General features: G+C 36.2%; 1 protein-coding gene across 2 annotated transcripts in view; it reads left to right on the top strand.

Moving 5' to 3' along the window:
* Positions 1-132: 132 nt before the first annotated feature.
* The window catches only part of ppox (protoporphyrinogen oxidase), a 40,585-nt gene continuing 16,978 nt past the window's right edge, over positions 133-23,739 (top strand). Inside the window, exons 1-4 of one of the 2 annotated variants that reach the window (XM_044359167.1) lie at positions 133-240; positions 9,943-10,029; positions 13,591-13,725; positions 22,290-22,405. In XM_044359167.1, the coding sequence (XP_044215102.1) occupies positions 9,946-10,029; positions 13,591-13,725; positions 22,290-22,405 (335 nt within the window). In that variant the 5' untranslated portion in view covers positions 133-240; positions 9,943-9,945. Of the gene's footprint in view, positions 241-9,942; positions 10,030-13,023; positions 13,131-13,590; positions 13,726-22,289; positions 22,406-23,739 lie in introns of those variants that run through there. The other variant, XM_044359168.1, reaches the window with a different exon arrangement.

Below are 23,739 nucleotides of genomic sequence, written 5' to 3'. Positions count from 1 at the left end.
CATTTAAAATTAATGTACAATTGATGAACACTTTACACTGTTACTTAATAATTTCTACATATTGATAGCTGGAAGGAAAACACCCAGAGAATTCGACCAGCTCTTTTCATGGCTGCCACTTAGATACTTCCGGGTCATTTCACTCATAGTAAGATCTTATAATACATCCATGGTCGGAACTGTCAGAATAACAGCGCGGAACACGGACCTCCGCTCGCCGGTTTCCGGTCACACAGAAAGGTAACATCTGACAGTTTAAAGCTCGTTCCATTCTTTTTCAGATAAATATAATGGAGTCTGTGTCTGTATCGATGTGTGTATGGAACTATATTTGTTTCCAGATGTCTGAAATCTACCGCTCTGCTTTCAGTCTCAGTTATACTTTATAAAGCCTAACAGTGTTTTGCTCTCGCTGTCATAAAGTCAAGCCTAACTAGCCTTAGTTTTACTCTAATCTTCAAAGACTCTTCTAACCAAATGGAAGAAAAATATTCCGTCTGCTGCAGGATAGAATAGATTTTTAACCTTCTTCCCAAGTTGCGACTCATTTAGAAAACGAAGATTCAGGAAACGCCAGTAAGTGTTGTTAGAGAACCTTATCTTATAGAGAAATGGATGCTTTGCTCCGTGTCCCCAAGAGGCACAAACTGGGGCTAAATTAGTCTGTAAAGCTTCATCAATGGCTGCACACCAACCGCCACTCCCGAGCCCCAATAAGTGAAGGAGCAGCTCCTGCAAACGTGGGTTTAAGAATTGACTGGCTAACTTTCTTTCTTTTTCTTTTTTTTTTAATTTGACCATATTTTCTAATGAATGATTTGAATCTACCGATTATCACTTTAGAGTTCTTTATAAGAATCCAAAATTTCCAGAAGGATCTCTGTTAAGCATATGAATTATATCATGAACAACAGGAAAATAGCAAAATTATTTGTTGTGGACAGGGTTTATAGACGTGTACTTTGTCAAGATCTGTAGTGATCTGTCTTCAGGGGTCAGTATTTCAAACACTGCCTTTTACAGCGCCATGATAAGAATATTTAGATTTAGAAATAGGGGCAGTCAAGTGTCTTATTCATGGGTGTATGTTTGTGGGGTGGGGCAGAGTGAAAGTAGTTAAGTCAAGGGTCTGCCCATTAAAAGTGAGGACAGAGACTCTGCATCAGCTTTAGATACTATTTTTTCTGCAGTTTTAAATAAAAAAGAATGTCATAGAACTCCCCTCAGTTTAAAGCTTACCCTTTGTCTGCTGTAAAGTTGGACAGTTGGACAGACAGCTGGGTGACAGAATGAGACATCTGATAAACTAACTGTTTTCCATATCATTATCAACAGGCCTCATTTACCAGACGCACCCTGTCACAGTATGCCAGCTACATACAAGACACTCTTGTTTCTGCATATTTGTCATTGTGTTGCTGCCGTCTTTAACTTAATCTAATGACATTCAGCTCAGACTTGAGCCATGATGAAAGTGATAAGTAAATGTTATTAATCCAACATGTTAAGACTGCCATCATGACTTTTACATAAAAGTGACATGGGTGCTTGTAGTAGCAAGGGTATTTATTTGTGTTTACGCACCTGTCACATGCCATCAGGATCAGTATTTGCCTGCTTTTAGTGCAATCACATGTCACTAACCCTGCGTTCCCATAAGGGGGCGTTAAAATCCTGTGAATATTACAATCCGCTGTGAGGTGTTTTGGCTTCTGACTGGATTTCCTGGGTTGTAGTTCATAATTTCACCGGTACTTCAAATAACACATAATATGCTTCTTGTAATGTGTGATTTTTAGGTAACCAATCAGGAGCTATTAGCTATCGGGCCAAAACAAATGTGATCAGAGTGAGAAAACTATTAACATAGCAATATATGTAGGAATTCTGAGGAAGTATGGTCATGTGGCCAGGTACGATGCCTTGTCACGACGCCTGGTGATCCCGGTGGTGTTCCCAACCACTGGTATTACATGTCGCCTGCTTTTAGCGCTGCAACTCGCCACGCATTCCTTACAGCGTCCGACGTAAATTCACACATAAAATAAGCACGTGACGTGAAGCAGGTTTTTAATTGAAGTCTGGTCATATGCTCATGCGCCTGGGTGTGATCTACAAGTGTTTTATTTACTACGTTATTACAATGGCTGTGGCCAGCTTAGTAGTATAGTCAATGAGTTAAGGAACTGAAAAGGGATAACTTTTCATTTGTTTATTGATTTTAGTTAAGTAGTCCAACGTGTCCCCGTTTTTTGAGTTGAGTTTGACTTGTATTTTTTTTAGTGTTTCTTTAATTTGCAGGGCTATTTTAATATATGTAGTGTTTTTCTTTTTTGTATTTAAAACAATTGAATATGTAAACAAATTACATTTGCTCCACTGTGAGCTGGACAATTAAGGGTTGTAGATTCATTCCTTGCATGGGTTATAGCTTTTCATTGTTTTCTTGACTTGAGTTTTGTAGTCCAATCAATCCCCTTTTTGAGTCACAATATAAAGTTATGCAAACACTGGTCAAACCATCTATGTAAACCTAGGGCTGTTCCAACACTACTTAACAAGGACTCTTAATGTTAATGAATGTTAATGTTGCCTTTTTTTAAAGGAATGAATAAATTCATTTATTAATTAAACAAAGAAATGTGTTTATGTATGTATGTATGTATGTGTATATATATATATATATATATATATATATATACACACGCACACACACACACACAATGTATCTTAGGTTTAAGTTAAACTTGCTGCACAAATGGAAAGATTTAATGGTACAACGTGTAGAATTTAGTTGCATTTAGCAGAACAGACTTGGCAGAAATGGAATATGATATTCATAAGTATGTTTTTATTAATGTATAATCACCTGAAAATAAGAATAGTTGTGTTTTCATTACCTTGGAATGAGCCCTTCCTATTTATATAGGGAGCGGGTCCTCCTCCACGGAGCCCGCCATATTAGATCGCCATGTTTCTACAGTAGCCCAGAACGGACAAACCAAACACTGGTTCTAAAGAGGACCTTTCGCATTTTTCGCGAGTTTCTCAGCTTCTCCTACATGCTTGGAAGGGAAAGGGGGGTATTCAGGGGGGTATTCAGTTTGTTACAATCTACAACCTTACCGCTAGATACCACTAAATCCTACACACTGTTCCTTTAAGGTTCAGTACAAGGACATATTAACATATATAAACATTTTGTCCCAATCAATAAATCAAATCAATTAATAAATTCATAGCAACTATGTATGGACTAATGCAGCAGTCCAGTACCTGCATTAGGAACATGAAGTCAGTTTGTCAGTAATGTATGCTGGTGATCCACCTGTGAACTATTTATCCACCTGAGGCAATGCACCAAAAAGAAAAGAACATGCATGTAATGTCAGACCAATTCAACTGCAATTTCAAGCAGCAGCAGTACATTGTAAGGAGACTGAGTTATGAAGTAATTTACTATAGGGCAAATATGTTGTTCAATATGTTGTGAATTGTATCTATAGTTTATTCCCATACAAAAAGTTATGCTTAAGACAATTAAAAGCCAGAAAAAATGTAGGCTGATTAAGTTTAATGGCGACCCATAACTGACCCATTTGTTAAGTGCATTTCTTTGACATTTCTCTGGACATTTTGGTGCCCAGGGTGATACGTTCCACTGTCATCCCTGAGGAGACTTTATTATATTTTATGACAATAATGACAATTAGTAATTTTATAATACTTAATTATTTTAAATAAATACACTTAGTTCAGCTGCACTCAACTTCTGTTTTGTGTCATGTCATCAAGATCATCTGTCTATAGTTAACTTTACATGAGCACTTGCCCCTGTTATGTATTATCCTGGTTTTAATAGTGCTGAGGATATGATATAGAACATAACCTTGTTATTTACTGTATATCACTGTGGGATTCTAACATTATCATGTTACTGGTGATCCCTGTCTTTTCTCTTCCTGTAAAATGGTGTCAAATGTTTGATGACTCATCCTACACTCAGGGGCAAAAGTTCATCCAATCAATTGTGACCACACGGGTCATATAAGACCGCACTTCACTGTTGTGGGTCAAAGTAGCTAACAGAACAATATGGAGAGAGAGATAGGAAGAGATATGTGTTTGGATACCAGTGGACAAAAACTTTGTTTAGATTTCTGAAACAATGTGGCTGAGGTCTAATTCATTCATCTCTTCCTCGTCCTCCTTCTGATCTAACAGGTGAGGGACGTGTGTGTAGAGCCATCAGTCTTCTGTAGCTCAGGTTCTCTCTGTAGCTCTGTATTCTGCTTAACTCTGTAAGCCCTGCATTTTTTTAGTGGTCCAATCAAATGCAAAGGATTTGATTTAAATCCCTCTTTAACTGTACACCACTCGAATATTCTATTTCACTGGGAAATTCGTCACAGTACAGAAGCTAAAGATGCCGTTTCACTGGGACTTTAGTGGACTAAAGTGGATCAAGAATGAGGCATCCACAAAAGCAAGTGACTAGCTAAGCAGACATGAGCAGATGAACTCCTTAATTTATCCATTAATTTGACTTAAACACAGCACTAGGGATGTCATTTTCAGTTAATTTTGCTTTTGACTGACCAACATCCATTAACTGGTAACTAACCAGTTAACCAGAGGACAGCAGGAGCCCATTCTCCTCTGCCCCCACCACCACTTCACACAGACTGCCCTTTCTCCACCTGCCCTGCGGGTGTCACTGTTGAAGCATTTTAATCAGAAATTCAATAATGGATTTTTTCCAAAGAGGACAGAAAACATGTGACAGGGTGAGCCATTTTCAACCCATGAAAAGCAGATTTTTAAAAGAAAATTTGGTGTTAATTTCAATATTAACACTGGCATTGATGTGTTTCATCATAGTACAGCCATATAATTTAGTTTACAGCTCAAAAAACATTTTTTAGCATGCAGTATCTCTTTAATAAAAACATCCAATTTACAGTATCTAAAACAGTTGTTGACCCATCAGGTAGATTTGTTTTAATTCAAGGACAATTTTATTCAAAAAATTGGACCTTTCTAAAAATGTATGCTCCCAAATTTGATGATAATTTATTCATCCAAAATATTTTACTTCAAATTACATACCAATAATGTGGACTTTGGTAGGAGGGGACTTCAATTTCTGTTTAGATACTATTATGGACAGATCTTCAACCAAACCATCCCCTCTTATGAAAGCCAAATTTACTATTTCCTTTATGAAGGATTATAACTTACTTGAGTCATAAACTTGGTTATAGCTTAAGTTATTATAGCTTGTAGCTGGTTAGCATGCTAACTTCAATGATATCTCTGCAACACAGAACATAGGGGTCTTTGACATAACATCAAAACTGTTATTTCTTCACATTCTGTTGATAATTTTAGTTAATTTTGGAATGTTTCAAACTAAAATTCTGGCCAATTCCTACACACTGAACCTTTAAAAATGACCTAATAAAACAAAAACAGAAGCCTGTTAAATGGCAAAACACTGACAAATGGTATGATCAAGAATGCAAGTCCATCAGAAAAGAAAAATAGCAAATGGAAAAACATCGCCAACCAAACAACCCAGTCTTATGATTAGGTATAGTGAAATTTTAAGCAAATATAAATGTACAATTACGAACAAAAAACAAAATTATACCCTTGCGAAACTTGAAGATATTGAAACACCATAAATCAAAATCAATTCTGGGATATGTGGAACAACTTCAACACAAAGCAACCACAAGCATTACCCATCCAAAATAGTGACATCTAGACAGCTCATTTGGAAAATCTGTACAAAGACATACCAATAAATCTAATTCATTCAGATCAATCTATTATAAAAGAACTATAAGTAACTATAAGGAATTCCAAACATTAGAATAAACAATTAAAGACAACTAAAACTTCCTTGATTTCCCAATTACTTGGGAAGAATTCACCACAGAGACGAAATCTCTCCAGCCAAGGAAAGCTTGTGGTCCAGACAGCATTAAAATGAAATCCTCTCATGCAGCACCCTAGAGTTGTGGGGGAGAGTACTGAAGTTGTTCAATATCATATTAAAGTCAGGATGTTTTCCTGACATCTGGTGCAAAGGGCTCATTTCCCCCATTCATAAGAGTGGGGACAAGTCAGACCCTAGTAACTACCATGGCATCTGTGTTAGCAGTCAGTTGTCCAGGTAAATTATTCTGTAGTATTCTGAGTAAAAGAATACAGATTTCCTTGACAAACACTCCATCTTGAGTAAGAATCAAATTGGCCTCCTCCCAAAACACAGCACCACCGACCATGTATATACTCTTTAATCAACAAACGTGCACCAAACAAAAAATGGTAAGATATTCAGTTGTTTTATTGAATTCAAGAAAGCTTTCGACTCTTATTTGGCATGAAAGGCTCTATTACAGACTTCTACATCATGGTACAAGGGACAAAATGCATGATCTGGTTAAATCAGTGTATTTTAAAATAGGCGTGCTGTCAAAATTGGAGGGAAAAAAACTGAATTCTTCACCCAGAGAAGAGGTGTTCATCAGGGTTGCAATTTAAGTACAACTTTATGTAATGTGTATATAAATAAACTTACTGTTTAGTTGGATCAATGTGCTTTTCCTGGCCTCCCCCTCTTAGATAGAGAGGTGAAGTCTATTGATGTCTGTTTTATGTTGATGACCTTGCTCTACTGACTCCTACTGAACAAGGACTACAGCAACAGCTGGACAGAATAGAAAATGTTGAAATAATAATAATAAATATTTATTACCCGGCAGATGAGGGTGCTGAATTTATGAACCAAATTATTGATTTAGTGGTAACTCAAGGAAAAGGAACAATTATTATTGGACGTGATCTGAATCTTGTCTTAAATCCTAACTTAGACTCAACAACAGCATTTAAACATAAGTCTGAGAAAATGCAAACATTTTAAGGGAATGATAGACGTGTGGAGAACACTTCATCCAAGAATAAATGATTATACACACTATTCCAATAGACACTCTACATATAGTAGATTAGACTACTTCTTTATGTTTAATAAAGATATAACAACTATTAAGAAATGCACTATTGGAACAATGACTATATCAGATCATGCCATGGTCATTCTAACAGTAAAGTTGAACTCAAAGAGAGGAAAATACTTATGGAGGATGAATAATTCCCTCTTACAAGATGATGGTTTAAAAGAGATGGTTAAAAAAACACTAAATGAATATCTTTAATTATATGATACAGAAGAAATTAACAATATAATGATGTGAGAGGGGGTGAAAGCCATCTTAAGGGGAGAAATAATAAGATATTCATCAGTAAAGAAAAGACAATGGGAACAAATCAAGACTGAACTAGAATTATAGTATTATAGTACTGGAAGACAAACATAAAAAATCACATGACTTGAAATTAAACAACTAAAGAAGAAACGTGCTGAATTAGATAGAATATTAACAGAAGAAGTGGAGAAATCACTAATACTTACAAAACAAAAACATCATGATGGAGGACCAAAATCCATGAAAATTTTAGCCTACAGGCTTAAGTAACAAAAAAGTAAATCTTATGTGACTAAGTTAAAGGATGATGCATCAAAAATTCTAACAGATAAAAGTGACATTGCAGAAGCTTTTGCAAAATACTACAAGGGACTATATAAGGATGAAGCCAACAACACAGATATGAGAAGAATGGAAATATACCTTAAGAACCTTAAGTTAAAACAAATCTCATTATCACAAAATGTGAATCTTATTATAACAGTAACAGAAGATGAAATATTTCATCTATAATATAGATGAAATATTTATTATGATAAATTAAAAAAAGAGAAGGCCCCAGGAGATGATGGGTACACTAATGAATTTTATAAGGAGTTCAGAGAATTATTGACACCTCTATTACTAAAAGCCTATAATTTTGCCCTAGAATCAGGTAAATTGGCATCAACATGGAATTCATCTGTAATTACAGTTATTCATAAAGATGGAAAGGATACAACAGATAGATCCTCTTATAGACCAATATCATTACTGAATACAGATGAAAAAAATTTTAACATCCACCAAGCAAATAGGCTTAAAGATATTTTACCAGATAAAATAGATGGAGATCAGTCTAGATTTATTTCTAATAGATTTTTATCTGATAATATAAGACGCACTCTAAATATAATTGATTATTCACAAAAAAATAAGAAAGATCTACTTTTGGTGACACTTCATGCAGAAAAAGCTTTTGATAGTCTTGTGGCCATACATTTTCATAACCGTAAAAGCATTTGGTTTTCACCCTAAATTTGTTTCATGGTTTAAAATTAATGTATAAAAATCCAGTCCCTCAGGTGAGAGCGATCAGACAGCAAGACAAAATAAAGGGGAATGTCATAAATTAGCATTGTATGCAGATGATGTCATCTTATATCTTACCTCTCCCAAACACTCACTTCCAGAACTGATGAAAATAATAAAGGAATACAGTGATCATTTAGGATACAAAATTAATGAAAGTAAATGTGAGTCTATATGTATAGGTAAAAAACTGACAGACGATTCTAAAGGAAACTTCAGATTTAAGTAGAGCCAAAGTACAATAAAATATCTAAGCATAATGATCCATAATAATTTAAGCAAAATCTATTAGGTCAATTATCAGAATCTAGAGAAAAAAAATTAAACAAGATCTGAACAGGTTGAAAACAATACCTGACTCTATTTCAAATAGAGGAGATACAATTAAAATGATGGTCCTCCCCCAGTTCCTCTTCCTCTTTCAGGCTCTACCAGTTTCAATTCCTTCACAAATTTTTAAAATATGGAATGGAATGATAACTGATTTTATCTGAAATAACAAAAGGATCAAACTTAAAACATTAATGAAATCTAAATAACAGGGTGGATTAGCACTCCCATATTTACAGTTATTTTCATGCCACACAAATAAAGATCAATGAAATGGACTAATGATAACACAAAATCTAAATGGTTTATGATAGAAAAAGAGCCAGCTCCCCTTTCAATAAAGACATTACCCTTTTATAGATAAGAAAGATATCACACAATTGAAAGTGCAAAACAGATGGACTAATAATACTATACAATTAGAAACAAATCTGCAAAAAAAAAATATATATTATTTTATCTTAGAGAAATGGCATGGGACCCTCAATTTAAAATTTTCCATATTAGATAGACAGATATCTATATAGGATACTTAAAATTGCAGCTATGAAACAGATAAGGACCTGGCTAAAACCTACTCCACCTTTATTTAACAGTTGGAAGGCAAATGTAAACAGTGTCTTAGAAATGGAATAACTTAGAAGAATAACTTATAGGATCAGAAATCAGGAACAGGAACATTTGAAACGGCTTAAATTGATTAAATATGTGGACCACAATTAAACAATGCTGATGGTTTCAGCCCTGAGGAGTTTTTTTTTCCTTTTCTCTTTTCTTTGTGTATGTATGTATATATTGACTTATTTATTCTTTTATTTTATCCTGCTGGGGATAAAAAAAAATTCATTAGTGTACCCATTAGTGTACCCATCATCTCCTGGGGCCTTCTCTTTTTTTAATTTATCATAATAAATATTTCATCTATATTGTAGATGAAATATTTCATCTTCTGTTACTGTTTTAATAAGATTCACATTTCGCGATAATGAGACTTGTTTTAACTTATGGTTCTGAAGATATATTTCCATTCTTCTCATATCTGTGTTGTTGGCTTCATCCTTATATATTTTATCCCCCCCCCCCCCCCGGTTTTTCCTTTCATTTGTCACCCAAGGCTCATGATACATGACTCAGACATGAGACTGACGTGTTGAAGTATTGGTGCATGTCTGATAAGGGCTTTCGAATCAACTGTCCTCTCCTGTCTCCTGGTTCGGTGTTAAAGCTGTATTTGTTATTTGTTGTGATTTGTGTTTGAATTCAGCCAATGAGAACAGTAGCAGTCCTTGGAGGGGGGATCGGGGGTTTGGCAGCTTCTTACTACCTCTGCAAGAGCCCCCAGGTTACCAAGGTAAAAGAAACAAACACACACACACACACAAACACACAGAGTGTTGGCAGAAAATTCTCATGAGATCTTTTCAAGCTATTAATTAAAGCACTGGAGTTATCAAGGTAAAAGAAGTGTGTATGACATCACATGATGTAAAGAAGAGTGTATGACATCAGATTATGTTCAGTTGTGACTGCTGTGATCATGTCGTTGCCTGTTGAACATTATTGACTGTGCAGGGTTTCCTGCAGTGTTATACAGAAGATGCAGGCCACTTCACCTGAAATAAAGACCACTCCCATTATCATCATGAAAAAATGATAGCACTTTTAAGAAATAAAAATAATAATAATTAAAGAAAAAGGGAAGATATGTTGTTTAATACAGAAAATGCAATATATTTTGTGTGGCTATGTAAAGCCGTTATCTAGCTTATCTCATCCACTACACAGGTTCCGGATACTTTTCATTGAAAAGTTGAGGGAAGCGGTTTTGTCTTGATTCAAAACCAATTCTCAATTGAATGAATTGAAAAAGGGGCACTATTTTTAGTCCTTACTCCTGTCCTTAGTACACTGGAATGCAATGCAAAAGATAAATGGTCTTGATGAAGGTCACTGTCAGCAGAGAAAAGTGTGTGAAAGTACACAGCTTTTTTATTTGAAAAGATTAACTGCATTAATTAATTAATTTGGAAGCATCTCACAGTCTTCTGACTATAAAAAAAATGAAAGTGTAATTTACAGACCAACATCACTGGTTAAATGTCTTTTATAACCACAGAAGTTGTTGTGTTCCTCTGTGTTATCAACGTTAAAACTTTAAACTTTAGGGTCCTCAGATGTAAGGTCCGTCACTTCCTTTTCTGCCACAAAAATATATAAGCAAATAGGCTCCTTATTTTACACTTACAGTAATTTAACTCCTTTTTGCCCTGTTACCCAAAAAAGTAACAGTATCTTCTGTGTAAAAAAAAAAAAAAAAAAAAAAATTACTACATGTGAAATAAAAATCCAAAATATTACTGGGCAGATATAAATGTATGTCATGTCATGTTTGTGCGATGTTTGTGGCTAACATTAGCATTAGCAAGGTGTGGAAAAAAAATAGAATAGGATCCAGCTTTATGCTAACATTAAACAGCAAGCTAATATGCTGTTAGAAATTTTCTTCTTGTAACTATATGGTGATTTGGTGTTTGTCAATGAACCAACAGCATGGTTACATTTTTATCCTGAGTGGGAAGGAGTTAAAAAATACTGGAAAATGTTTTCTAATTTCTATATTGTGTTTAGATTTTGAAGGCAATATAAGTTTCAACACACAAGTCACCAAAAACAAACACCGTCATTAACAACATAAGAGGTTTATGTTTTCAGTTTCATGCATAACAACATAAATATTAGCTTCTCCAACAGGCTAACCAGGTTGGATTTTTTCAGTAATTTAGTATTTCTTTCACACCTATCATACAACAATAGCAAATATTACTATATACTAGGGGTGTGCCTGCATACAGATACGTTATTCAGCAAAGCACAAATTTTTGTGTTTTTTAAAAACATTTATTTTGTACAAATATTTTTTTTTAAATTTGTTTTCGGGGGGAAAAAAAAGAAGAAAACATGTCAAATACCAGCGTGCAGGTCTGTTACATCGCTATCTCAGTCTCTCGCCTCTGCTCCACTGTTAAGTCTATCAGCAGGTCTCAACTAGGGGAGTCACATCAACCTGCTACATGACACACATTTCCTTATTTGGACATCATTCCCGGAGTTGGGGGTGTTGGCCAGAGATAAAGCTGAGCTACTGAGACGCGCAAAGTGCATATAAGGGACTTTCCATAACCTGTTGTTCCCCTTCTCCTTTCCACAAAGTGAGGTTGTAAAAAAATAGGCAGTAAATGAAAAGTGCAAAGCAAGAATTGTCTTTGAAGTTCTTATTACACATTACATGCTGAAATGTCTCTGTGTTATGCTTGTACAAATAAGTAGAGGTCTGTCTGCATGTTGACAATGCAGTGGGTTTTAGCTCAGTAGTCAGTGCAGTCATCCATGATCTGGGAGATTCAAGTTCCTTCGTAACATAGTTTATTCACAAACACTAATTTTAATACTTATCCTAAAATTAAAAGCGTAATAAAAGTCAAAACTGGATTTTTACGCCTATTTCCACTTTTATTCAAATACAAATATAAATAATTTTGCTGCCTCAACAAATATAGATACAAATACAAACACTGGGCTCTCTGCACATCCCTATTATATACTAGTGTTTTTACATGACAAAAAAACATTACATTAAGTCTCTTGAGTGGAGAAATGTGACTGCTTGCAAATCTAGTAAAATAAAACTTTAAAAAAGAAAAAAGAAAAAAAAGAGCAGTAAAAGAAGTGACAGACCTCACGCATGGCAACCCTACTTTTTTCCCATTGTCTCACAGATCTAGGTTCCCCAGGTGTAAGGTCTGCAGTTGGATCCTCTTAAAATGTTTTTCATTCCATCAACATAATGTTTCTAATTAACATTTTTTAAAAATATATTTTGCAATCAATTCAGAATCATAGAAGAATTGCAATTCTCATGTGAATAGATTTTTTTCTCACCCACTCTACTGTGTTTCAGAAATTCTGATCAAATATTCCAAACTACGACAAGGGCTTTCAACCTCATCCCATGGTCTTCTTCAGTGAAGAAAGCTTGAGAAAAAGCTTGTGAACCTTATGATTAGAATATTTTACCTCAGATCTGTGTTCCCAAGGTCCAGAATAAATCTCCATACTGAAGAAATGGGGATGTGTTTTATTTATCATTCTCTGCATCCATTGAGTCATCTCTGTATGATATGAAGATCATTTAGCAAACTGCATTCACTTTAGTCAATTTGTTGGGTATCAGAAAGCCAGTCCCTCCTCCTCGCCCAGATGCCCAAGCAGTGTGGGAGAAAGCATGATTGGTGGAGAGTGCAGCTCGAGTAGCAGTGTTTTCTGGGTGTATCCAGGTTTCAGTGAGAGCTAGTATGTCAATATGCAAAGAGAGGATGAAATCAGCTTCACTGACAGCAGACTGGCACTTCCACAGAACAACTGAGAAAGATGGACTTTCTGGAGAGTATGGAGGTTATTAAGATTACGTTCCCTTTTTTCATAGAGGCAAAGTTTCTGTTTGAATGAAAGAAATGTTCTGGTAACACATGATTCATTTCATAATTAAATGCTAACTGAAAAAAAAAAATCACACTTGTGGGGAAAACATACCGTGAAATCAGAGCAGACAACTATCAAAACAGCAAGCAGTGTAGTCAGCTAGAGTGGAACCAGGGAAGCATCTTTTTATAAATCACCTGCAATCTCCAGGTCTGCTGGTGCTGGTCCTTCCCCTGACAAAATAAGCACAGAAATATCTAACACATTAAAAATAAAAATAAAGATGAGTGAAAATGAATCAAATGTATAACCAAAATAACATAAACTACTTAGACCACTACAACACTGTATTCCACTAAATTTATCTTTCATTTTTGTATTTTTTAGTTTTATTAAATCAAGCATCTTGTTGAAGCAACTTTTTTTTGTCCAGGTCATTATATTGGAGTCCAGCAGTCGTTTTGGGGGTTGGCTGTGGTCCACCAGGAGGTCAGATGGTGCAGTGTTTGAACATGGACCCAGAGGGATTCGACCTGCTGGGGCAGTGGGGCGCAACACACTTAATATGGTGAGTTCTACCATAGTAATGAGGATTAGTCAGGGGTGTGTTTACTGATGATTTCTGCCATTAACACATTTTACATACAAATACAAAGTATTTCAGTTTACTGTTGTATGACTTCACACTGTGGACACAGTACATTTAAATGGTAATAATCAAACAAAAGATACAAACTTTAATGTCAGCAGCACACTTTTAGGAAAAGCTCCTTCTTAAATAAAAAAAAAACATTAGCTAATACAATATTAGGAAATATGAACTGGCCAGTTTGGTGCTGATTGGTCCTTATGAAGTCAAAATACTGAAAGCAGACCATATTCCGGAGTGGCTCACTCCCAGTGAGCTCCTGATTACATCTCAAACTTAGACCCAAAAAAATGGAACATTTTGCAAATTAAACTCAAAAATCTTCAGAAATGACTCTATAGAAGAAGTAATAGCATAGATCAGCAAGGACAGAAGAGAAAACATCATCTTTGGATATATTTTTCAAATCAAAACAACTAGCTAGCTGTCAACTGCTAACTGCTACCTGCTGTTACCAATATTCCAAAGGAGATACAGCACTAAAGAAGCTAACAGAAGAGTATTTTTTTTAAAACAAGAAGAAAACTTAAAGGAACCTTGCTGGTAATGTAATCCACGCATGCTGGAGCCTCTCCATGCACCCTGGACTCAAGAAGTGATGGCATATGACTGGGGGTCACTCATCGGGATGGGGAGATGGTCAGCTCACCCTCCTGCCAACTCTGCTACCAGGCCAGTCCAGGTTATCAAATGTAAACATCAGATTAAACATCAAGTAAGACCATCTGTATATCCATCTCAACATCGAAGGAAACGATCATGGCCTTCTTCTAGGGTTCCTAACTGCCCGGTTAGGGGCAGGTCGAGGGGAGGTTCCAGGTGCACCGAGCCGGTGCTGAGGGTCTTAAGAAGAGCTTCTACCCTTTGGCCACTGGGATCCTGGATGAGATTGCTACATAGGATTGTCATCCAAGGCCGTTTATCGTACCACAAAGCATGCCTGTGAAAAACTGCGTCAAGTTCAAAGCAGTGTTTCATCAGCAAAAACACCTGGGCTGTGTTTCATGGTAGTGCTTTTTGGACTACTGTTGGCACTCATTGGGACACCTAGTGATTGAGCTTGGGACAAATGCTGGCTCATGGCCAGTAGTCGCTCTTACAGTGAGTTTTCATCATAACTTACTGGGATATTTTGCAATCTATTCCTCTGTCCTGCAGCACGGACGAGCCCAGGTACCAGAGCGAATCACTGATCCAGTGGACCGGTCATCTGCCACCTCATTTCAGAGAATAGCAGGTCTCCTCTTCATGCTCTTCATGATCCTGCTCTCCGGAGATGTTCAGCTAAATCCTGGACCAGTGACCCCTGGAGTGCTGCAGAACTTTGAACTTTGATGCTGATTTGTGGCTGAGTGTGTCTGGGAGGCCTCTGGTGCCAGTGATGAATGAGCAGCAACTTTCTGAGCAGGGCTTCTCCCTTAACAGACTAAACTTTGTTAACATGAGGCATGATGTCTCAATGAATAACTTTTTGCTACTGGGCTGTGGAAACCTTGATAGGTCCAGTGTCTCTCTCACAAAACCGGCTGCTGACACCACTGTGTGTTGAAACCGTGTAGGCAGAGATTATTCAAAACCTTCCAAACTGTCAATCATGCAAAAGTCTTATGGGACCCTAAGCTGAAACTGAGGGGGCTATTCGGTGGACATTTTAACATCAGAAGCATCACTGCAAAGAGCAATCAGCTAACTCATCTTGTGTCTGACTCAAATCTGGACTTTCTCTGTCTGACTGAAACATGGTTGAAACAAACTACTCCTGCGAGTGTGTTCACGGTGCCCAGATACCAATGTTTCAGAAGAGACAGACCTGATGGAAGAGGAGGAGGGGTGCTTTTTTATGTGAGAGACAACATCAAATGTGAACGTTAGAATTTGTTGGGATAAAAATAATGTTATCCCAGCAAATGTCTTTTAAGGTAAATGACTATAGGCCCCCTTCTGTAGATGACACTTTCTATGATCAACTCACAGATGTCTTGAAAGAGTGCTATCTCAAAGAATCATTACTTATGGGTGATTTTAATGTGAACTGGGAGGATAAAACTAAGAGGAAAAAACTAAAAATGATCACAGAGAAATTCCAACTAGAACAACTGGTAAAAGGCCCAACTAGGATTGCAAAATGCTCTAGTACACAAATTGACCTGATATTTACTAACAAACAAGAAAGAATAACTAAAAGTTATAATTAATCACTGGCTTATCAGATCATGACCTAACCCTATGTGTGAGAAAACTGACTAAAAGTAGATTTAAGACCACAGCAACTAAGACAATGATCCTTCAATGCATACCCAGAGCTAAGCAAGAAAATTTATCAATGAAATTAACAGCTTGAAATGGGATGATGTACTGTCCTCTGATGATCTGGACTATGGCTGTGATACTATTACTAACAGAATCAACTCTGTGAGGGAAAGATTTAATGTGAGGATACAGATAAAATCAAAAAATAAAAACAATTTACTGTGGTTTAATAAAAATTTGTAGAACCTAATGAAATCTAGAGATGCTACACTAAGAAAGGCAAATAAAACTAGAAGAGACACTGACATGCTGATTTATAAAGGTTTAAGGAACAAAGTTATCCAAGAGCTAAGAGAAGCTAAATCTCGTTTTTATCTCAATATTTTGAATGAGGCAAAAGACAACAGTAAATTGATCTAGAAAAACATCGATAATCTCACAAGGAGGGACCCAAAATTATTAGATTTTAAATTCAAAGTAAAGGGAAAGTTAAATGAAGATCATTTTACTGTTGTCTTTAATAATTTTTTAAATTTTTGAGTCTGTATATGAGTTTTCAGCTGGTAGAGACTAATGAGTTACCAGTAAACAAAATCATCAGCTCCTTTAAAAAGCTCCAAAAGTAGAGATGCTTTCCAATTTGACACTGTCTGTGTCAAATCACACAAAGATATTTTAACTCCCCCTTTTGCTCATTTAATTAATTTGTCTTTAAAACACAGCTCCTTTCCTGATGACTGGAAATGTGCCATTGTCAAGCCTATTTTTAGCCAGTACTCTCAAAGGTTGCTGAGAAAGTTGTCATTAAACAACTGAAAACATTTCTTAATACAAGCAATTTTGGTCTACATTGTATGCAATTTGGCTTTAGAGCAAGTCATTCCACTGAAACTGCTACCTTGCACTTAATAGAGCAAATTAAAGACTTGACAAAGGAGGAGTAGTTGGTGCTGTATTTTTAGATCTGCATAAAGCATTCGATACAGTCAATCATGATGTTTTAATATCGAAACTCTCTAAATTTAACTTCTCATCTAGAGCACTGGCATGGATGTCTTCATATTTATCCAATAGGATACAATGTGTTAAAGTTGGTGACACACTGTCCAGCAACATGAAGTGGTACAATGGGTGTTCCACAAGGGTCAGTGTTAGGTGCCCTATTATTTAGCCTATATATTGATGATCTCCCACAACAGTGTCATGATGTAGAACTACAAATGTATGCAGATGACACCGTTGTATACACACATGCAAAAAGGTATGTTTTTCTCTAAAACTATGGTACAACCTTCTAATGCTGATATTTTCATCAAAGGTGAAAAAATTGACATAGTTACTGATTTTAAATATCTTGGTGTGACACTGGATCCAAATTTGAACTTTAAGAAACATGAAGCATGAAAAAAAAAGGTTAAAACCATTAAGTACACCTTAGCAAATTTTAGCCATATTAGAAATTGTCTCTCTTTTGACGCAGCCAAAATATTTATGCATGCTATGATTCTTTCCCATATGTCTTATTGCATCACATTTTGGGGGCAGGCTGGAGAAACAGGCATAAAACCTCTTGAGTCCTTATACAAACAAACTCTAAAAACTCTTGACAAAAAGCCAGTGCATTTCCATCACTGTAGGGTACTGGAGAAATCCAATTTACTGAGCTTTGAGAATTTCAGATTATTCTCAATTTGCGCCTAGTTTTTAAAATTTTAAAGGGTTTGTCCCCTCCTCCATTGTGTGACTTTGGGTACACTCGCTCAGTCAGTTCTATTAGATCCTCCAGAATATCCTCTATACAATACTATACTATTTCGTGGCACTGCATTTTGGCAGTCAGCTTTCTCTGTGAAAGCCACAACTCAGTGGAATGCCCTACCTGATGATATGAAGAACTGTAGTTCTGTCAATACATTCAAGGCCAAATTAAAACATCAACTAAAGATGAATCAGCTGTGTGATCACTGAGACTAGTTTACATTATTAATTTTTACTTGACATTGTGGGTGTATGTGATGTGCTGTTGTATGTAGCTTTGTATTTTGTATGGTGTGTTCTGTGTGGGGTTTTTTTGTTTGTTTTATTGTTTGTTTGTTTTTTTGCTTTGTACTGTTTTGTTGTTGTACTGTTGTATGTTTTGATTGTGGGGACTACAGATGCAAATGAGCTTCGAGCTAACTCTGGTGCAGTGCATCTTTAATGTTTAAAACTGCACACTGTCCCAATCAATAAATCAAATCAATAAAGCTTAAACACATGAGTGACCAAGGTGAAGAATCCCCTCCTGTTGCAGATGATTCTGCAACATGAAACAGCCCTAACTGAACTGCAGAATTGATTCTAATATTCTTATCATTAATCTGCCAGAAAAGCAAATCTTGAACTCATCCACCTTACCTAAATAAATGTTTACCTTTCTGGAGAGAAACTAGAAGAGTTTGATTCGCAAGATGCTTAGTTTCCATACGCCTGTTTGTAAGCTGCATTACTGGCAGATGAGGCAGCATCTCAGAAAGAAGTGATAGAACTGTCTTATGTGGTGGCCCTGAGGTGCAAAACACAATTACATTTCACAAAACACAACAACATTTCAGGGAACAAAACATTTCAGGAAGCAACAAAATACCACATTTCATAAAACACAACAACAAAACAGAAAACACAACAACATTTCAGACCCAGTTCATGGACTTACACAGACACACACACATTACAATTTGTAATAATGAAATTATTTTGAATGACCTCCAAAAATAGAAGGCTGCCCTCTAATAATCCTTTAAACCTGGATGTATAGTAGTTTCAGTACAGACTGTTGAGGGATATTTCTCCACTAGCAGTTTTCCAAAACTCCAAGGCCCTGTCTCTATGTCTCAGAAAAGATTTCAGTCTGTCAACCTCAGACTGCAGTGGCCTTAAGGTGCAAAACACAACATTTCATTAAACACAACAACAAAAAAGAAAACACAGCAACATTTCACAAAACACATTTCGGAAAACACCACATTTGACAAAACACAATGACATTTTGCAAAACCCATTTCATAAATGCAACATTTCACAAAACACAACATTTCACAAAACATAATGACATTTCATTGAGCAAAAGGGGTTCTCACGTTTGTAATGATCAAAGCTGCTCACGCTCACTTTTGGCAGTCTGAATCCCTTGAGCGTAAACTCAGACTGAGAGCAGAGTTTCACTTGTTCAATTTGACCCGGAAGTGAAGGGTTATTGTGTTAGACCCTTCCTTCTACTTTCAAAATAAAAGCTAGGACAGAGGCATTTTTTAAAAGCAGGAAAAAGTGTTGCATACTATGGCCTCATATGTATTTCTCTTTTATTTGGATGACGTTTCGGCCCTCAGGCCTTCTTCAAGATCAACAATCATAGTAGGACACAGGCATTGGTATGTTATATAGGCCACACCCTAGTAGCACAGCTGATGGTGATTAGATAATCATATTCCATCATTAGGGTGAGAAAAACAATCAAAAGGCCTTCAGCAGATCCACACTTTTAACAGTGACAGGAACTACAGCCAATCAATGCTCTTCAAATTAGTTGACATAAAACATCCTGTTTCATACCACATATAGAGATTTAAATTCTATATTCCAATCCTTTTGGTTAAGTATATTCAAATATGTTAAAAATTACATTCATTTTGAATAGGTTTCTAATAGATAGGGGAGAACGGGGTAACATGAGCCACTTTTTACATTTGATGATTTTACTGCAAAATGAAAGTGTATTTGTTTCAAATAATAGTAACTCTATATACCTCAGGTTGTTGTGTACTCATGGATATTAAAACAAGTTATCTAATTTTTATGGTTTTTGAACAAAGACCCGTCAAAAAATAGTACGGCACAACTTACCCCAAGGTAGGGGTAAAATGAGCATGGGGATGGGGTATATCGAGCGCTCAATGGGTAAATAGTGTTACCATTAAATACTGATATAAAAATTACACAAAATCAAACAAATTTGAGATAATTTCGAACTATTAATGCCATCAATTTAACAAAGGAAAAAACTCATACTTTTCAGTAAAATTATATGTTTGTGTCCTGTTGTTCAACATGTTACCTAAACACTTTCAGTAAAGATTAAACTGTGAGCTTTGTGTGTTAGCCACAGAAATAATATGTGTGTAAATGTGCTTTTGTGTATACAGACAGGTGACAAATTAATGGAAAAACTGGTCCAGGTCTGAATGCTTGACCCCTACAGTGAGGGGATCTGGTGGCTCTGTTATGCTGTGGGGGGCATTTTGCTGGCATGGTTTGGGTCCACTTGTCCCCTTAGAGGGAAGCGTCACTGCAAATCAATACAAAGTTGTTCTGAGTGATCACCTTTATCCTATGATGAAACTTTTCTACCTTGATGGGAGTGGTCTCTTCCAGGATGACTGTAGTGGAAATTTGAGATGAATTCACAGAGAGCAAGTTGTCTTTCAGAGTTTTATTGCAATATCCAGAATACATATTTGCATCTCCCAGTTTGCTAGGCTGAAGAGATATTGAATGAAGTTGGTACTTGCATATACAGCCACATGCATCACAATCATCCCATATTCATCACCCTAACAGTTATTTTTAATTAATTCACCGCATCTCTAGGGAGTTTCTTTCGGTCTCTGCTTAGAATTAAGAGTTGAAGGCCAAATCCTTATGTGCCTTTCCTCTCTGAACATTCCCTCTAAAGTTACACTGACCAAGTCCCATACCTCACCTTTGACAGTACCTGTTAGGAACATTTTCATACGGGAAGCAGTTTATAAAGTCTATGTATATGTTTCCATTTCAATGACAATGCCCATATACAAAGGGCACAAGGGGTCACTGAATGGTTTGATGAGTATGAAAATGATGTGAATCATATGCTATGGCCTTCACAGTCACCAGATCTCAACCATTTGAACACCTATGGGAGATTTTGAACCGATGTGTTGGGCAGCGTTCTCCACCACCACCATCAAAACACCAAATGAGGGAATATCTTTTGGATTAATGGTGTTCATCCCTCCAGTAGAGTTCAGAGACTTGTAGAATCAATGCCAATGTGTATTGAAGCTGTTCTGGTGGCCCAACACCTTACTAAGACACTTTATGTTGGCTTTTCCTTTAATTTGCCACCCATCTGTATGTACAGCATGTTTGTGTGTGGCTTAAACTTAACATCAGTCAACAATTAGGTATTTATTCATCAACATTGTAATACTTGTAACAGTGATCAAACATTAACATGAACAGAGTCTCTAGTCTGTGTCATGCTAAGTGATGAATTCACTTAGCATGACAAAAATCTTTTTTTTTTTTGCTCTGTTTTGCTGACCACTCTCTCCATGTGCTTGAGTCCAAGATGGATTGAGTAATATGAACTATACTTTCTTAATTTGTGATCACATGATTACTTTTGTTTATGGTGACCAAGATAAAGGGGGTGGCTCATTTTACCCACTGGCTCTATTTACCCCTCCCCTATACAGAAAAAGTTATACCTCAGCTCTGGATGAATATCATGAACAACTTAATCTAAATGTCTAATAAATGGAGGTAGATTACAGAAAACATGCCCTTTTGGTAAGTCATGTGTTGGAAAGACAAGTAGAACACTGAAAACTCGAATTGATGAACACAGAAGTACTATTAGATGCAAAAACAATGTTGTTTACAACAGCTCACAAATTTTGCTGCCGTGTTTGCACATTGCTGTATATCACCCAGCAGATATGTGTGCAGTGAGTGCATAGTCTGTCTTCTCCATGGAGCCTGTCTGTGGCGGCTTCTCTCCATGGTGAGGCTGTGCTCACTGAGTCTGTACATGGTCAAGGATTGGATGGATGAAGATGGATCATGCCTGAACTAAAACATACATGATTAGTGAACAGGCTTCTAATAGACCCCCATCTACAAATGCTATCTTCCGGTATCCCACTATACATTTATGACCAGTCAGAACATCCATATATATTATCACTGACTAATCTTGATTGAACTCTGGATAGACTCGGTTTCTGTCCAGTCACAACCAAGAATTGTTGTCCCTACCTTTTCCCTTTTGTGAAATGTTGTTGTGTTTTGTGAAATGTCGTGTTTTGAGAAATCCCAAACAGGCTGTACTGAAACTACTATGCATCCAAGGATTATAATAGGGTAGACTTCAATTTGGGGGTGTTCAAAATTATTTCTTTATTAAAAAGTGTAATTTCTGTGTATCTGTGTAGGTGGATGACCTGGGTCTTGCAGGGGAGATTCTGCCAGTCACCTACAGTCATGTTGCCTCCAAGAGCAGATATTTGTATGTTAACAAACAGCTTCACAGGATGCCTTCAGGAATAAGGTAAGACTTAATCAAAGAGAATAATGATTATGTTTGGCTAATTAGTAGTAATTAAAGACACAAATTTAGATACATCTGAAGGACTAGAAAATTTTATCTCAAGTCACATTTTAAAAAAGACAACAAAAAAACAAAACAAAACTCTGCCTTTAGATGCTCCATAAGTACAGTTGTTACATTTATTACATTGCATGTTGTGTGGCTAAGTACTTTTCAAATCCTTAAAATCCAAAAAAACTATCGAGGATCCTACATTTCCAATTATAATTAGTATTATTGTTGAATGAATTATTAATTGTGTTAAATATGTATTTTATTATCTGATCACGAAAGAAAAACAAAAAACACAACAATATGGCCATGTTGAATCTTGAATCTTGGTCTCTAGCTGCACTGCTGAAAATGGCAGTAACTGCCAAGAACACCGTGACACTGTTTGTGTTCTCTCGTTTGTGCTTGCACATATCAGCACTTTGGTGTGTTAATCCTGATTTGGTGGTTTTATGAATATTCCATGTACTCTGCTCAGCTTTGACTACTGCTGAAGCACGTGTGACAGAACGCTGTCAGACAAATCTGTTCTCTGTTATCTGGAGAGCTGACAATGTCACTGTCGTAGTGATATCATATGAAAAATGTATCACAAATTCACAATGCACATTGATTGTAACTATAATAGAACATATGTTACTGTATTCAACTTAAGATAAAGCTGGATAGGAGTGCCTTGGTGGCCTAATCTGGATAAATTCATGAGGTTTAAATACAACACTGATGACAAAACATAGCCTCACAGTGAGCGTAGCATACTTTGACTCTTGTAGGTCATTTCTAATGTCACTATAATATTTTAAAATATTCATGATATTTTTCCTAAGTCACTATATGGACATCATAAGAATGTTATAGAGTGCCTGGTTAAATAAACCACTTCATGAAATCAGATTTTAAAATGTCCTAGTGGACACATTTCTTTATTCTCAGCTGATGGGGTGAGTGTTTCTTCTCAGATGTCAGCAGCTGGAGGTAAATGGACTTAGAATTTAGTGCTCTGTTGAACTGAATTATATTATTGTTGTATTGTATTTATTGGGACAATGTACAGTTTTAAACATAAATGTTAAGATTTGATGTACTGTACCAGAGTTAACTTTAAAGCTCATTTTCATCTGCAGTCCCTTACAAATAAAACATATAACAGCACAATAACAAACATTACAAGGCAAAAACACACAGGACACATTATACAAAATACAAAGCTAGCACATTACATACACCCACAATGTCAACTAGAAGTCTCAAAGTCTTAAACGTTTTCAAGTCATTAACACTAT

This window comes from Thunnus albacares, chromosome 8 (assembly GCF_914725855.1).
Source record: "Thunnus albacares chromosome 8, fThuAlb1.1, whole genome shotgun sequence".
NCBI classification, from domain to species: domain Eukaryota; kingdom Metazoa; phylum Chordata; class Actinopteri; order Scombriformes; family Scombridae; genus Thunnus; species Thunnus albacares.
This window is presented reverse-complemented; position numbering and strand designations above follow the sequence as displayed.